Below are 18,593 nucleotides of genomic sequence, written 5' to 3'. Positions count from 1 at the left end.
TGAAAACGACCAATATTGAATTCATAGTTTTTGGGGTCGCTGAAATGAATAGTGACATTTTTAATCCAACTCAAGGTCATATTCCACTTCCTAGGGAGGGGCGAGATTTTAAAAGTAATCGGAAATGACAGATATTAGTGTTGAATTCATAGTTTTCGAGGTCGCTGAGTTTAACGGTATCAGTTTTCATTATGTTGAAGTTCATTTTCACCCATTTGGGTGGGGGTGGGAGAGGATGACTTTTTAAAGATAATCAGATAAGCTAGCTAATTAATAACTAATGTAATTAGAGTGATTGAAACACATTGATATGTTTTCTCGTGCTTGTGTGAGACTCTGTGGGTTGTTAGTTTTAAATATTACTTTATTGTGAATCTTTAAAAAAAAAATTGAGGGCCGCGGTGGTAGAGCGTTCACCTCTGGTACATGGCATCCTTGGTTCGATTCTACCTCGCGCCAAGTGAGCTTTGTGATGGACACACACCGTGTTTCTGGGTTTTCTCGGAGTTCTCCCGTTTCCTCCCATTTTCTTCATTCCACAATTTCATTCAACCTCATCATCACTGTCTCCTTTAGCCCCGCCGTAGGACGTAAAACTGATTTCATTTCATTTGATTTAAAAAATCCAAAATTATGTCGCCCCCTAAAATCTGCCGCCTTGTGCTCGAGCACAGAATAGCACTTACCTAAATGCGGGCCTGCTGGTACTCCTGAAATCGGGCAGTATGGCAAGAAGAAGATAATTCCAAAGCTATTGGCAAGATAATTATAAAGCCTAAACGGAAACTAATTCTTGTTCAGACTTACTTATGGCCCTGACTTCAGGCAGTATGGCAAAAAGAAGATAACTACGAAGCTATTTAGCAAGATAACTACAAAACCTAATCAATAGAGTTCTTGTCCAGACTTGCTGATAACATCTAATTATAGGTAATATGGCAAGAATATAACTACGATGCTATTCGCAAGATAACTACAAAGCCTAATCGGAATCTAGTTCTTGTCCAGACTTCTGGTAACATCTAATTCCAGGAAATATGATAGGAAGAAGATAACTACAAAGCTATCAGTAAGATAACTACAAAGCCTAATCGAAATCCAGTTCTTGTCGAGACTTACTGGTAACATCTAATTCTGGGTAACATGACAAAAAGATAACTACAAAGCTATTCACAAGATAACTACAAAGCCTAATCGGAATCTAGTTCTTGTCCAGACTTTTGGTAACATTTAATTCCAGGCAATATAGCAGGAACAAGATAATTAACAAAGCTATCGGCAAGGTAATACAAAGCCTAATTGGAACCAAATTTTTGTTCAAACTTATTAGTAACTCTGAATATGGCAGGACGAAGATAATTACAAAACTGTCGTAAAGATAACTGCAAAACACAGTCGGAATTCAGTTCTTGTTCGGACTTAACTCTGATTCACGACAATATAGCAGAAAGAAGATAAGTACAACGATATCGAACGTGTTCTATGTGTAAGTATCGCATTACATTTCAAGAATTTTCACACTTAGGACTAGGATGCTTTTATCTAGTTCTTCTTACACTATGTATTTTCCTGAACATACCAGATGAGTTGCGCCCGAACCCGAAACGCAATATTGAAGATTTCAAACAGACGGACGGTAAGTATTATTCTTGTTATTGAGTGAATATACACAATAATCTGGATATTACCAACAACAATTCATTTAAATGTTACGATTATAAATTATGTAACATATTTATTAAACCAAAATATTGTTTCAAAATTTTTTACTATTTATGCTTGGCTGGAAATATCGTTACTCGTATTTTACTCTCACTGATAGAGAATATGTTATATTAAAAATGCAATACTCGCAATTCCATTACATGAAGAACAGTTTGTCTATTTAATTTTGACCCTATTATGTGGTTCTTATCATCAAAATGGTACAGAGTACAAGGAAAATAGTCTAAAAATAATTTTTAAAAAATGAATTGTGATTCTATGGAAAAATAATAAAATAATAAGTAAAAAATAAAATATAAGAGTTTCAGTGTGGAATAGAGAAAATCTAGTACTTGTAGTTAAAATTAAAGAGAGAAACTTCTCTTCACTTTTGACGGAACTGTAAGTAATATATTTTTAATTTAGAACATTCTTCAATTCACAACTGCTCATGGAAAAATATTAAATAAGAGCGACATAAATAAAACTGATGTTTTCATTTAGAAAACACTAACTCCCTTAATGAAAAAAAAATGTTAAATTTAACCCACATCCGCCTCAAAAAAGTGACTTTAAGATCAGCGCTGAAAAGGATTTATTATGCCATGAAGAAACTTTCAAAATCTAGTGACAATAAGTATTTGCGTCATATTACGTCATGGGAAAGCTAACAGGCTATACTATGATGTGAAAAATGACAAAACATAGATTTTAATATTAAACTTAATGTACAAATACGAGACTATGATGAACTTTTATGGGGAATCGCGAAAGATAAGTAACCAATCAAAATCAGTTGCATGTCGGACGTACCATCAAGCAAATATATTTTAAGAAACGAAATCTTTAAGTTTCACGGTTATGCCAGCTAAGCTAAGGGAGATGGTGATAACGGGAAACAATGGAATAAAGAAAGTGGGAGAACTCCGAGAAAACCCGCGCACACGGTGTTTGTCCAGTGCGAGCTTCGATCAAACCAAGGCCCCCATGCGAATATATTTTAGGAATACAAGATTTAATTAAGAGAAAAGAATCAGTAAAGAAAATCAACCAATTATCTAACCTTATTCCTTCGTGCTACATAAAGTACCTTCCAGGAGAAGAAGTTTTCTGCAAAAAACGGAAATCAAAATGTCTTAGCGTATGCCAGAGTCCACATCATGACACAGTCTTCCCCATCCTTGTAGCGAAACCTTGTTGTTATTGTTCTTGTTGTTCTTGTTGTTGTTGTTGTTGTTGTTGTTGATGATGATGATGATGTTGTTGTTGTTGTTGTTGTTGTTGTTGTTGTTGTTGTTGTTTAGAGAGATTCAGCAAATAAAATCAAAATTGTCTCAACAAAAATTTGATTTTTGGTATTCTATCCGTGTTTTATCTATTTTAAATTACATTTCAAACGCACTGGCTGCGTTTATCATTCGAGTTTTACTCTTTTCTTGTTAAGTACAGAAAGCAGAAATCCGACGATAAACTCAGTCAGTGTGTTTGAAAACCGTGGGACGTAAAACTCAAAGATTTCATTTCATTCCATTTTCAGTGTGTTTGAAATATAAATTAAAATAAATAAACGCAGATGGAATACCAAAAATTGAATTTATCTTATTACAGATATCTCCGTGAAAATTATGTAAAATGTATGTCAACAGATGCTAGACGTAAAGTTCGTTCGTAATTCGCATCAGTGTATGTCTGGTGTGTTCTAAGATGTCATTTAGTTTATATGGCTCACTAACGCGAAATTCCACTATGAATGACAACAGAAATTACAAATAGAAACTAGAGAAGAGATAGACTCTCTAAGAAAAATTACAGAAGTTGGGTGTTATATATATCGATAAAAGTGAAGGTAAATTGAAGATAGAAAACACCAGTCAAATTCAGAAGCTAAAAATATCATGTATTTAGAAAATTATCTGATATATTTTATGCAATTCTTGTTAGCTGGATTTTTCAAATGAAATTTCTGCTAACTGCTAATAAACATAAGGTTAATACTAAATCCCTCTCCCCTTTCCTCACTCACATCGACACTCATGAAGGATTAAAATCCTTCCTAGATCATGTGTCTCTGTTCTTGCACAACATGTCAGTAAAGTGTTGCTGATTTCATTTTTTATGCAACTTGGAAATATAATAGTTACCTTTCCTTTACATTGATTCTTCGATTAATCCTTATATTTTGTCCATCTATACTTCTGCGAACATCTTCAGACATTCAGCTTCATTCTGCAAGTAAATGTGTATTCTACATCTTTATTTTCATTTTGAATCTAAAATTTAGACTACAGATTTATTACGAAAAAACTGAAAATTGTTGGTAAATGCCACTACGATTGCAAAATGTGTTTGTTATCTATTATATCCACTGTTGCCAATTATCTTATCATTATGTGTAATCCAATCGAGACGCATCGTGTTCAAAATAAATAAATAAATAAATAAATAAATAAATAAATAAAAAAAAAAGACGTATTAAACCCACTTTCCTGCAAAATAAAGCTGAGATTCTGAATACGTCCGCAGTAAAATAGTCTACAACTTGTTTTCCTTCATGGATTGCATGTTGAAGAATAAAAAATGTTATTGCTAATAACACACGTACTTCCCATAGCAGGTTTGTCCGGCGTATCTTCAACGATTGGAAGAGTTGACGATTTCTTCATGTAGTCATCAAATACAAGTCGACTCTCTGCCACTAACGTTGCTCCCAAAGACCAATAAAGTGCCTGAATAAAGCAACATTCAAGTTCCTCGCCAACCAGCACATTCGATTCATCTACTGGAGGTAGAGTAGCATCAAGCATAAAGCACAATTGAGCAACCTTTAAAAAGAAATAAAAATAAACACAGGAATGTAATCAGTATCAAGGCTTCTTGAAAAGGCAAATAGGGAATCACAATCGATATTAAAGGCGCCGACAACAAGGGCAAATGGGGATGCATGCCAATAGGGCTGACTGATTGATTGTGATTTAATAGGGACATCAGCAGCGAAGTTTTTGTCTTCCCCCCCCCCCAAAAAAAAATGAAAAGGCCAATTGCCGACACATGCTGCACATAAAAAAATCTAAATAAAGCTTCTGAAAGGCGTATTTCTCACATAAATTCTACAAATAAGATACTAGAAAACACTTTAAAAATTAATACAAATGTCTTAATGATTAAAGAATATATAATAATATATAAATATATAACAAAAAAGCAATAATAGTAGCATATAACTAAAAAGATCTAGAAAGAAAAACCTCAGAGAACGTTAGCTATTCCAATTTCACGAATGAAAGAAAGAATACACTCACCGGAGACCAGAGTCGTAACAATAGGCGGTGCAAAGCACCGGGGTTCCGGGACGAAGGAACCTCGCACCTGCTGTTTGAAGCTCATATTACTAATGAATAATTAAATTACCCTGTTATATTCATTTTGTGTGTGAGATTTGTAAAAATTTCAGATTAATAGCAAACTTGTGTTGATGCCTCCCCCCCCCCCCCCACTGTTTAAATGCAAGTAATGTTCAAAAAGTAAAAATAACTTAAATATTAAAACGAATCAAACAGTTTGCATTGTATGACCCAAAATATATCTTTCTGATAACCAGGTTGGGTGGGCCCTTAAATGCAAAATGCAATCATTGAAATGACTGTGAAACCGATTACCATCAATGTACTATTGTGATAATTATCAACACTTCAAGTTCAATATCTCTTTTGAAGTTGAAAGATCTAGTAAGCTAACCTGTTTTGTTTCAATGGTGTTGTGACAAAGAGTATCGAAGAAAGAAGACGTCGCAGAACCAATCGGAGAATAATAGTATATATACACACAAAACTCAATTCAAGGGGGCTGGATGTTATGGATTCTGGCAAGGGAATCAAACTTCAACTATCACATCTTCACAATAATTGGGGGCTCTCCAAATATCCTCCTGCACCAGGGCCTCAAAGAAATTTGTTACAGCACTGCTAAAGACCACGTTCTTTTCCAAAAACTAAGATCTCAGGCAGTCCTAAATTTTCTCTGAGGCCTTAATATTCTTAACAATCTACAAAAATAACAATAAAACACTAATAGTCTTCATTTAATAACAATAATTATTGTGTTATTGGCGTTCTTGTTACGATATATTACAAATTGTATTATAAAAGGAAAGAAAGGAAAGAACACACTGGTCTGGCATGTACGGGTAGTATAAAATGACCTCATAAATTACATTTTAACAACAAGAATATTGTTTTAACAATAAGAATATGGTATTTCACATTTTTTTTAAATAATAATGATTTAATAGGAACATCAGCAGCATGTATTTACAATGTTGTTTAACTGTAAAATTTTAAATGTTATAAAGTTTGATAAATTTGACATCAAAGCAGGCGCTAAGAAAGAAGGTAATTTCAGAATAATTTCAGAATTCAGAATTACTCCAATATAGCTTCATACTCAAAGTAAACCCCCATAAGTTACAGCCTATAAAGGGCTATTACAATGTATTTCTAGATCACAGTTCATTTACACGAAATAAAATTTTCAGTTTGGGCTATTACCTTGTATTTCCAGATCGGAGTTCATTTACATGAAATAAAATTTTCAGTTTAACATTTCACACTTGTAGGCTGAAGAATGAGAATGACTAGGAAATGTAAAATATTTTGAAAGAACCGTGTGAGTGTGAAAGAGCTTCGAGAAAATCTGTAGACATTATGTTGTCCGTTAAAAACTCACATAGCCTCAAATCGAACCAGGGTCCTGTTGCAACAAAGGTAGCGCCCTACCACTGAACCACCGCTGCACCATATCCCCTTCTCTAAATACAATAGTTTCACAATGACCTCACGACGTTGGTTCAACACTAGAATTGTGTACTCCAGCGGATATCAAATCTGAAACAACGCACAAGAAAGAGGGTACGGTGACTCAGTGGTAGAACGCTCACCTATGGTGAGAGGGATCTCTTAATTCGATTTTGGGCCATGAGAATTTGTAGTGGACAACATCGTGTACGTGATTTTTTCTTGATGTTCTTTTGTTTCTTCTCACATGCTCTTTCCACCAAATTATTTTAAAAGCATTCCCCTTCATTAACATTCATCTCCTTTAGCTTACAGAGTATAACCGCGGGGATTAAATAAGTAAATAATAAAAAAATAAGATTCACATACACAAAAAAAATGCGCAAACAAGTTGTCTACACAAGAACACTAATTTCATACCAAAGTACCATAAAAGTGGACATAAATAAATAAATATTATTTGAAATATAAACACATACTATCTGAAATATATACACAGTATTGCTCTACAAGACCCTGTATAATGTTACAGGGTGTCTACTAATATTCCAAAATGAAATTTCGTGACCTTTCCTCTACCAAATCATAAAATTTCCTAACATTTTCAAGAGCGAATTAGGTCGAATTTTCATCCATGCGATAGACAAGTACTTTGCTTGCGATTTGGTAACGTCTAAACCCGACCATAGACATTTTTGGTGATGAATTTTGACGTTTTATACAACAAAATTTTCCAATCTGTACTTACATGCGTACAGTTAAAAAAAAAAAAAAAAAAAAAAAAAAAAAAAAAAAAAAAAAAAACGTGACCCAAAAGCTAAATTTCGTGACTTTCATGACCATTTTCTATTTCGTGACTTTTTCGTGACATTCGCGACTTTCGTGACCGATGGACGCCCTGTGTTAATAAAGCTTAACGAAATGCTAGATAGGAAATATTTTTTCGAAGTTCATAGTATAGAACTTCTCAGTATTCTATTTAATTGATTGATTGATGTATTTAATGAGGACGTCTGCACGGAAGCTATTTACCCAAGTCACAATGGGCGACATATCCTTCTCTTTCTTTAAAAAAAAAAAATAAATAAATAAAAATAAAAATAAAAAAATAAAATTAAAGGCAATGACCAAAAATAAGACTTCTAGAAAAGTATAAACTGAATATATGCACGAAGAATAACAATATAACGAAGTCTTTAAACAGGTCATGAAAAAGCTAGAACAATAAATAAAACATCCCAATATACGAGGGTAAGTCAAAAATTATCAGCAATGTAGCTCTAACTTTTCTTACATTGTTCATACTGACTTCTTTCCCCTTTTATTTTATTGTTATACTGTTGGGGTCATGCTATGAAATTTGACTCGAAATCCTTCATTTGTTTTCCTTTTGTTGCAGATAGATCACGGTCGCTCCAATAGAAGTTGGTCCCAAAGAGGAACAACAAGCAGTGATATTCGGTTTTTGTGGTCGAAAGGTATATCAGGGGCCGCAATCCATCAAAGACTTTCGACACAATAAAGGGACAGTGTCTTGCCGCAACGGAGTGTCTATGAATGAATTGAAAAATTCAAAAATGGCCGCACAAGTGTTACGCGCACGAGGAAAAAGTAGAACGACCATCTACGGTTACAAATGATAATAACATTAAGCGTGAACGTGACATGGTTCTGTTAGACAGACGAGTGACTATTGATGAAGTGGCACATTGTCTGGAAATTAGTCATGTTTCGTGATACACCTCCCGACCACAAAAACCGGATCACTGCTTGTTATTCCTCTTTGGCGCGAACTTCTAATGGAACGGGCATGATCTATCTGCAACAAAAGGAAGACAAATGTGTGGCGTTTACTCCATAAGGTGGTAATCCAAGTAGAGCAAACATCACGTTAGATAGCCATTAATTGAACTTTTCTTCCGAGCGTTAACGAAGAAACAAGTTATCACAAAATCATATCTTCTTCCACCGCTAACTACACATAGAAGAAAATTCGAGTAATGACTTTGGCTTGATAAACGAAACAAGATTTCAGCATCATTGAACATTTAATTAAACTCTCTAAAATTGCATTTGTATCAATATATTGCACCATACACACAAGGCAAAGAACATGAGGCATAACCTTATAGACGCAATTACAGTAAATGATACACAGGAATAGAAGCTGATATTTACTAAAATAACATACTTACATATTCTTTATCATGAACAGGTTTTTCTATATTAATAAGAATGTATTGTTAATCTAAATTGTCGTAGATGACAACAGATACGAATTTACTATAATTTTCAAATCAATCCATTGGTGCAGCTTTTACTACATCTTGTTCTTCCGTGAGAGTTTGCGCGCCCAATGGTGATTGCTTCCCGCGGATTCTCTCTTGTTCTCGCTATTTGCGCGAGCTACGCCTATTAGATGATGTAATCGCAGGTAGGGCTATGATTGGCTGCCGTTGGTTGCCAAGGCCGTCAGTCTTTTCGTCTGCTGTATGTTGCTATCCGTGCGAGAATGCATAGGGCTGTTGTAAATATAGCAGTCTTTTTAAAATAAAAAGGGAACTAAATTGTCTGAACTGGTTACACCAGAAATAATGCACAAATGAGTTTATCACAAATGGAGGAATTAGGAACACATCTTCATAGCATGACCACAACAGCATAACAATAAAATAACCGAGGACAGATGACAGTATAAACAATATAAGAAAAGTTATAGCTACATTGCGGATAATTTTTGACTTACCCTCGTATACTAATATATATAAATTTTATTAGGAAACTTCTTTGCTTACTAACCATATTCAAATTTGTCTGGCCCACAACAACTTTCGGTTTCTCTACTTGAGTGTTCCCCATCGTTCCATCAAAAATGTACTCCACTGCTGGAATAACGTACTTCTCAAAGTAATCCACCAGCTCAGTCCTTTGATCTTCGGGTCTTGTTTTCACCCATTTGTCCCAATACGGTCTATAACTCAAATCTTTAGGATCTACGTAGACCATACCAGCCCGTGATACAGTAGCAGGAGAAGCATACTGCAAATCACCAACCTGTGAAGAAAAAAAAAATGGTTGAATGCATTACTAAAACATACATTCATGTTCATACATTTAAACTTCTGAAGATCGACAAAGGAAAAGTCTGTTTTAAGTTAGATTTGTAAGATAAGAAAAGAAAAAAAGGACAGAATGATAGAAAAAAACTTACTAAAGAAATATTGGGCATGATCTGGTAATGAAGGAAATCTATGCACTACTGCACTACGCGATAGATTAATTATTTGTTTAATGGAGACGCCAGTGTCGAGGCTTTTGTTCTCGTCACGAAATGGCCAGTGACCAACAGATGCTTCTCTCAAGAAAACTCCCAAAAGTAAAAAAAAAAAAAAAAAAAAAAAAAAAAAAAAAAAAAAAAGGCAATAATAAGATAAAATGACAAAATAAAACAACAAAGGGTGCGAATAGAAAAATGAAAGACAGGTCGCGAGAAAGCTACAAGAGTAGATTCTACAATATTTTTTGCATTTAATGGAAAATATTTTGTCAAAAGATGGTACATACATCAACAGAAAGATCTCAATGCGGTAAATAAAATGATGGGGGTAAATGTAATCTTTATGTGTAATCCTCCACAAAAAGGAATAATCAACAGTTAGGATATTTGATCCCGTCACGAAAGAGCCAATGGGAAATGCACGCTGTACATTAAAAATTCAAAACAATAGTTCTACAAAAAAAAAAAAAAAAAAAAAAAGTAGTTCAAAGAAGTGCTATAAATTAAGAGGTTGAAAAAAAAACTAAAAACTTTAAAAAAGGTCGCGAAAAAGCTTAAAGGATGAAATAAAATAGAAAAAAATATCTAACAGGAACACCATCACCATCATAATAGGTATTCTGCCATTATTGGCAGGTCATTGCCGCAACTGAGAAACTTCCATGCTCCACAGTCTTCTGCTAACCTCTTCGTCTTCACGTACGATTTTTCGTTTTATATCGTCCATTAATTGTAATCTCCTTCGCCCCCCCCTTTCTTTCTTGTCACATACCCTCTAGCACAGGTATGTCAAACTGATTTCTTATATGGGGCCATTTAAAAATTATTTGAGATGTCAGCGGGCCGCATGTTACGATATATATATATATATAACGCGTACATAGTTGATGTCAATTTTTCAGTACGAAGGCTGTTCGTTTCCTTCTTTTAATTTATTAATTTATTTATTTATGCAAAATAAATAGTAAGACATACCGGGCCGCATTCAGAGGCAATGTGGGCCGCGAGTTTGACATGCCTGCTCTAGCATGTTCCTCATGATACAGTTCCTTCTTAGCCAATGTCCCGACCAGTTTCTCCTCCTCTTCTTAATAATATCTAAAATTGCTATATTCCGCCCTACCATTTCTAAGATTCTCTCATCCTGCAATAATCATTTGGTATGCAATAGTTAACTCGTATCACTATAGTTACTTTCCTGAATTAATTATTTTTACATAAAAATGACCATGCTAAGTAATATGCCATAGTTTCTTTTTCTTTCTACTATAACAGAAACAGGATTCATAGGATTATAGTTTAAGGAAAAGAATTTGAAGATGCCCCTCATAATCTGTCCAGATATATATAACTATGCGAGACTAAACTAATTACTCATGATAGCACATAAACTATAATTAATCTTATATAATAAGAAGAACACATATAACAAAAAAAAAAAAAAAAAAAAAAAACTTGGATGAAATTACTTTAGTTCATTCTTAATGAAATGAAAGTCTGTCACCGAAAAGTTATCAAAATGGCGATTCTTCGTTTCATTCTTGGCTATCGGATTTTCCTCAATTTTAACAAATTACCTACATTGTCCACCTGGCCCTTATTTTGCCAAATACTATTTAATGTTCAAATTGTTAATTTATATAAGGTTTCGTTGATAAATTTACGTTTTAATGTTAATTGATCAAATTTCCGGGCCTTTGATTACACGGTGGACTTCGTACTTACACCATCTTCTTTTAACTACACTCACTCCACGTAGTGAGGCGAACAGCATACATATAATAATAATATAATAATTTCTAAAATATAATTTATTGTTATTATAATATTTAAATTCTCTCTTTTCATTAAAAGAACCCATCTTCACCTCTATTTCAATTTCACTATCCTAAATTATTATTTATTTCGTAGGTCACATGATCCAAATATGGCGATCAGCGTTACTCCTATTTCATTGCACAACAAGTAAGTTTCACTCTTGATTTTGTTTGCAAAATTTTACAAATTATGAATACTTCCTTTTCCTATAGCTATTAATTGTATTACAAATTTTGTCAAGTACCTTATCAATTAAAATTTTTATCATTTTAACACTCAAGTGAAATAGGGATGTAAATTGGATTTATTTACATTGTAAATATTCCTATTAAATGGACTAGGTGTCCTATTTATTTACGTAAGATTTGGAAGTTTATATTTTCCTTATACGGGACCCTAGGTAGTCCTGTTTCTGTTACTGTATAAAATGGCATCCTATATTCCAAATAACCAATAATGCAATTGATAATTATTTATATTTATCAAACATATCAGTACAATGTATGCATATGGCACATCACGACCACTCTATAACTATACAACCCCCAACTGATCATTTAAATATATTCATACAGCACTACCCACTTCCATACACGAATTAAACTACTATATATATCGGAACTGAAAATAAAATTCCCATCAATGTATACCCTTGTACACTTTTGACACGGTTCAATATTAGATGTACAAAAGTAAACAAAATTTTAATATTCAACAATAATATATATATTTACGATTATTTATTCATTTCAATGATACGGCTTGCTAAAAAGCGGGTCGTACCAAAAGTAATTGAACTCCCAATTTACTTCTGAGTATGGCTTTGGCTTTTATGACTTTCTGTAGCACTTCCTACACTGCTTTGCCTAGTCATCAGCGTTTGTGCTATGCAGTCTAAAATTATGTTCTCACACATCTTATAAGGGTCGTAGCTCAGAAAAGTATACAATGTTTAACCTTCTTCACATGGACTTTCTTGCTTATGTTGGTGATTAAAATCATCTCTCAAATGTTAAAAGAAATTATGAAACATACTATAATAAAAAGTATAATAATAAATCCAGAATACTGATAATCGCATACTGAAATACACGACGTACCTCGAATAATAGGGCACAGTAAGGCTGCAAATTAATACGTTCTCCATTTGCTAATGTCAGTAGCTTGTTATCATCCATTACAGAATTCATATTCTCAATCCATAGTGCATCTACATCACCATCAAATACGATATATCTTTTTTCAAGTTTTTCCGTTGGCTTGTTGATGTCTCGGAATATGCAAGAAAGCAAACCATCTGTCCAGTCTCGTGTGGCAGGATCTAAAACTCCGTACAATTCAAATACTGTGCAAGCCTATAATGAGAATGTAATATAAATAAATATATAATCAAAATATTAAGAATTGTAAATATAATTTTACGATTACACTGAAATTATTCTCAACTTTAACCCTACAATCCACGTTTATAAACTACATGTTTTAACGTACATTAAAACAAATAACAAGAGACCTCCTTCAACATTATAATATTCGTGAGTACTATAAGAGAAGTAAGAATAATTACTATGTTTAGTCACCGCACAATTTATATTAAAAGGGTATCAAATACTGATAAACAATTATATAAAATACTACCTGTTTATTAAGAAATCTAGAAAAATACAAAAGGCGTTCTATATTGATTTACACTTTATTTCGTTAGCAAGTAATTGCAAAGGTTTCATCTCAATAGGTATTTCCACTTTCTCTATGTAATCTTTCAATTTTCTTTTAATATTATGCACTTGGGCTAGTGATAACTTCTCTAGGGTCTTCTGAGTATATCGCACCCAGGACAGGTGTTTGCACATTTTCGAATTCAGTGAAATTATGTCTGTGTAAACACCTTCAACAGGTAATAATAAGAAAGGGCCAAGTCCGTAGGTAGACGAGTAATTAGAGGAATAAACCGCTTACATTTCGGATAATACGTATAAAGCACCCTTCTCCTGAATAAGTCACTCAACTCGCAAGATGTTGAATGGCGTTGTCACTTTCCTTCTGAAATTGGTTTCCTTTCTGATGTGACCCCGTTTCCAGCCACTCATCCAGTTGTAAAGGTTGCTCGTGACGCCGCATACTCTCAATTAATTGTCTTTGAAACCAGCAGTTGTTCTACTCTGGTTCGACAGAAACTAAGTCCTTTAGCGCTGCCCCTGCTAATCGCTCTCCATAATGCCCGCTTACATAATGGCGGCCATGGGGAGAAATGCATATTGATTCACCGATATTATGCTCCTCTGTCTTGTGCTGTCATCAAGATGACAGATTTGTTATGTTCTATCCCACAGCGGTCAAGTTGGTGGACCGTAGGTGCATGGGATGAAGAAAGTGTAAATCAATGTGGAATACTCCTCAAAGTATTTTTATGACAGTCCTTGATGGATCATTTATTTTATAATATTTAACAATCCTCTAAATACAAGGGGAAAATATGTAATGTACGAGGAAAAGTCAAAAAGTAAAGGGACCTGCAAATTCTCGCACTAGCGTTTGGTAACACTGCTAGTATCCAGCATTGATCTTACCAAGGAGGAAATGAGAGCAGTCATTCGCTTTTTGTTTGCGGAAAGTATTAAACCTGCGGAAATTATTCGTCGAACGCAAGCACAGTATGGTGACAGCTGTTTATCGCGAAACAAGAAATTTACGAATGGAAGTAAGAAATTTAAATCAACCATCAGCAGGTAAGATTATGCTAACACTATTCTGGGACATGGAAGATGTGGTAGCCGTTCATTTCACCTCATGAGGCGAAACTGTGAACAGTGAGAACTATTGTGATGTGTTGCGAACTAAACTGAAACCTGTAATTAGGTCCAACCGATGCAGAAGTCATTGATGCGGTGCAAAATTGGTTACAGGTGCAACCGAAAAACTTTTTTTCCACGTCGGAATAATAATAATAATAATAATAATAATAATAATAATAAACTTGTGAAACGTTGGGAAAAGTGCGTTGAAGTGTAGGGAGATTATGTAGAAAACTAATGTATGTTTCAGTTTCTTATCATTAGAATAAATATACCTTGTCTCGAAAGTCCCTTTACTTTTTTACTTTCCCTCGTAAAAATCCGTAGTCATCTTGTAAATCTACACTGACAAGAGAATGTCACGTGTATGTGATTTAAAACAGAAGAAAAAGTAACAAACCATAATTATACTTTCATTTTTCTCAAAGCACTTTTGCTTTCCTTTAATATTTCTCTGAATTAAGAACCATTCACTCACCTTGGGATTCATTATAAAAAGCTTCGTTGGAATTCCAAGTGAAATTTGTGCACTGCATAGAGTGCGTATTACAACCGTTTTACCACCACTTGTTGGTCCAACAACCATTGTTGAATGTCTAGTCATCATGACTTCGTAAAATTGAATAACCTTGTCCACCTGAAAATTATACAAGTAAAATGAATTAAATTTCATATACATAGAACTTCCTTCTGGGGAGAACTTTTAAAATGTATTAAAATCTCTTAAAATTTTTCTTTCTTCACTTAGCAACACTGTGCTTCACATTACCTGATTTGTCTCATGGAATATGTAGCAGAGCCTAGAGCAGAGACTTGCAGATTATAGCCTAGAGCTTGAACACAGAATTGATTTTACAAATACCACCATAGTAGCCAAGTGCAGCAATTTTTGGGACAGAACAATAAAGGAAGCCATAGCTATCTCACGGGAAAGGGCGAGTCTCAATAGAGGCAATGGATTTCAACTCAGCCCTATCTGATCGGCTCTTTTCAAGAACAAAAAAAAAAAAAAAAAAAAAAAAAGTTCAACAAAGCCATTTCTCGCAGTCACAACAACAGCCAATCAGGAGCCAGCATCCCTCAGCCAATCAGAAGCCAGCATTTCCCTCAGCCAATAACAAACCCCCATTCATAGCTCTGCCCTTAATCACCATATATACACGCCCATATCTTTGGTCTCTTCATCACAGTTTCTGAAGATGAATGCAATGTTTGCATTCGAAACGTCAGATGTCAATACATTCACCTGGCTGATAACACGAGATTTACTAAAATCACGTCGCTATGAAAATTCACTTCTTTCTTCATGGAATATGTACTTTACCAAACTTACATCTGTTCATAAAAAAGCAAGGTGGTATGTAATATTCTTTACTGAATTTAAATCGTGGTCCCGGGTTCGATTCCCGGTGGAGCCACTCGGTCGAAAAAGTGTAACAGCTTTTTCAGGCCAGCCATCTTGAGTGAGGTTTTTCCTGGATTTCCCTCACTCACATCTGACAAATGCCGGGATGGTATCTAACATAATGGTCCCAGGCCGCTTCCTTCCTTCCCCCATCCTTTCTTCCTTCCCTTTCATCGGATAGTGTGCTCGCCGCGGGACGTCATCCCCCATATACGTGACGAGCTAAATGGCCTTAGATGCCGACAACCCAGAAATCTAAACTCTAAACCTGAATTTAAATCGTCAATGATTTCACAAACGTTATTTACAAAGGAGTGAAAAAAACACTCACTAGATGTGACAAGTATCAATTGTTGGTTTACAAAGTTTAAAGACACTGAAAATATGAAAATATACTAGATTTACACCGAGGTAATAGGCCTAGCATGTCAACAGGCGATGTAAAAAGAATTGAAGTAAGTGTAGATAACCAAAACTTGCATCTTGCAACTACTGCCTGCATGATGCTAAAACATGAGTGGCTCATGTAACTGTAAAGGAATCAGTCTGTTTGTGTCGGGGCTCACATCGAAGACTGTTATTATTGATTTATTGATTTCATGCGTATGTCTTTTATCATCGGACAATGATGTGGGCTACCTGTTTTTGTTTATTTTATTTATGTTTTGTGAAGTTTCGGTGTGTTTCTGGAAAGGACAGAGACCTTCTATTATACGATTATAATTACAAACGAGAAATAAGTGTGTTACGAACTTGCGCTCTGAAAAGCCAGTAACCTACTGATTGATGTTTTGCTGTATCAGCATTTTGTGGATGTAATGCGTTTTATGTAATTGTCTTCACTGTTTTGTAATAAAGTTACGAGAGACACCTTCCTGACTCCTCCCAACACCTTAACCACACCTACCATGACGTCTGGGACTCGCTTCTGAGGTCATCTAGAATAGCCGCCGAGCCCGGGGGCTTTTCATAAATAGGCCTGGATACTTCCGCCTCGGGGAGTTGCGATTCAGAGTTGGAGTTGGATTCGGAGCTGCGATTGGAGTTGCTTTGGAATCCTACCTCGAACCGGCAGATGGCCGTTGCATCTTGCCAGTAGACCAGATCCTGACCAGAGAGAGAGAAAGAGAGCGAGAAGCCGGAGACCAGGACACCAAGGAGAATCTGACGCACGCCCGGACGCCATAATGAAGGTATTCCTTTCCTAACTCAATATTCCTATCCCAAACCTTGTCTCTCTTCTTTTTATAGAAATTCATCGTAAATTTCTCTTGTACCCCCAATGAACTTATACTTCAAAGGACAGCCGTCCGAGTCAAGTATCTGTCATACGAGCTGAATTCCCCACTTTCACTCTTTTGACGGCTTGTGTGTAGGTGGAGTTTTTTTTTTTTTTCATTTTTCCTCCCTCACACACCCTTTACATAACTTGTCAATTTGAATCATCTGAAATCAAAGATCCTGCATATCATTACTGTTTTGTCAGTTCATCATACCGTAAATATTGAAGATTCCAAACAATGCCTACAGAAAGGGGCAGATATTAATAGAACCTAGTTGGAACTACGACGGTGAACGCTCTTGCTTGTATGAATATAATTACAAGATCCAGTCTATACTCTAAACGTTCTCTCAAGTGAATCAATCGAATGATCATGATGTCAGATGGACCGTAATCAGGGAATGTTTTATGAATAATTTGTATGGACAGAAAAATGTTTATCTTTGTGTTATTGTTTTTTTGTTTTGTTGTTTATGCTTAATCTGAGTATTAATCAATATTTGCGTACAATACATTAAATGGAATATTTATTTAAATGACGTAGTGTGTACTATATCAATGTCAACCTCAAAACCTGAAAGGTTACCAAATGACTTCATGATTGTAAATTGATAACAGGTTTTAAAATCACAACAATCACTTTCCTCCTTCTATCCCTTGCCATCTTCGCTGATATAGTGGCTAGAACGTGTCTTTGGTGCTTGAGCTCTTGAGTTCGGTTCCAGGTCAGAAAGCTTCGAACCCACTACAGAGATGAAGCTCCCACAGTAGGTTTCGTCTTCTAAAGCTTTACTGCTAACGGAGAACGTAAATGCAAATCAAGAAATAAAATGTTTCCCTCCCCCCTCCACCCCACCCCCCCAAAAATCAATGTAGACTCTAACGAGGCAAATTGTACCTGTAGTCAATAACGATTTTGTTTGGGAATGAAAGTCTGCATAAGAAAAGTAATGACAACCCATTAGATTCGTGAACCTTCCAACATCCAAAAATCTTACATGAAGACTACACGCAACGTTCATAAAGACTTGGACCACACCAGATCATAGGTGTCCAAACTCGCGAGCCCGACGCTCGTGAGCTCGGCACTCACGCTCAACCGGGCTCGGGCTCAATAATTGAGCGCGAGCCCGAGTGAGCCCGAGCCCAGTTGAGATTAGTGAGCGCGAGCCCGAGTGAGCGCAAGCTCAGTTAACACAAGTGATCGCGAGCCCGAGTGAGCGCAAGCCCAGTTGGGAGAAGTGATCGCGAGCCCGAGTGAGCGCGAGCGCGAGTGAGTGCGAGCTCAGTTGAGAGAAGTGATCGCGAGCGCGAGTGAATGCGAGCCCAGTCGAGAGACATGAGCGCGAGCCCGAGTGAGTGCAAGCCCAGATAAAATTAGTGAGTGCGAGCGCGAGTGAGCGCGAGCCCAGTTGGGAGAAGTGATCGCGAGCGCTAGTGATCGCGAGTCCAGTTGAGACTGGTGAGCGCGAGCGCGAGTGAGTGCGAGCCCAGTCCAGAGAGATGAGCGCGAGCCCGAGCG

General features: G+C 35.7%; 1 protein-coding gene across 5 annotated transcripts in view; it reads right to left on the bottom strand.

The window, feature by feature from the left end:
* Positions 1–18,593, bottom strand: part of Dhc98D (Dynein heavy chain at 89D) — a 608,487-nt gene that overhangs the window by 296,725 nt on the left and 293,169 nt on the right. For all 5 annotated transcript variants that reach the window (XM_081742517.1, XM_081742516.1, XM_081742518.1 and 2 more), the window contains exons 40-43: positions 14,863–15,021; positions 12,690–12,944; positions 9,294–9,548; positions 4,307–4,526 (exon numbers count right to left, since the gene is read on the bottom strand). In XM_081742517.1, coding sequence (XP_081598643.1) covers positions 4,307–4,526; positions 9,294–9,548; positions 12,690–12,944; positions 14,863–15,021 — 889 coding nt within the window. The remainder of the gene's footprint in view (positions 1–4,306; positions 4,527–9,293; positions 9,549–12,689; positions 12,945–14,862; positions 15,022–18,593) is intronic.

Source organism: Thermobia domestica, chromosome 16, assembly GCF_964235325.1.
Source record: "Thermobia domestica chromosome 16, izTheDome1.hap1.1, whole genome shotgun sequence".
NCBI lineage: Eukaryota > Metazoa > Arthropoda > Insecta > Zygentoma > Lepismatidae > Thermobia > Thermobia domestica.
The sequence above is the reverse complement of the archived record's forward strand: the minus strand, read 5'-3'. Positions and strand labels throughout refer to the sequence as shown.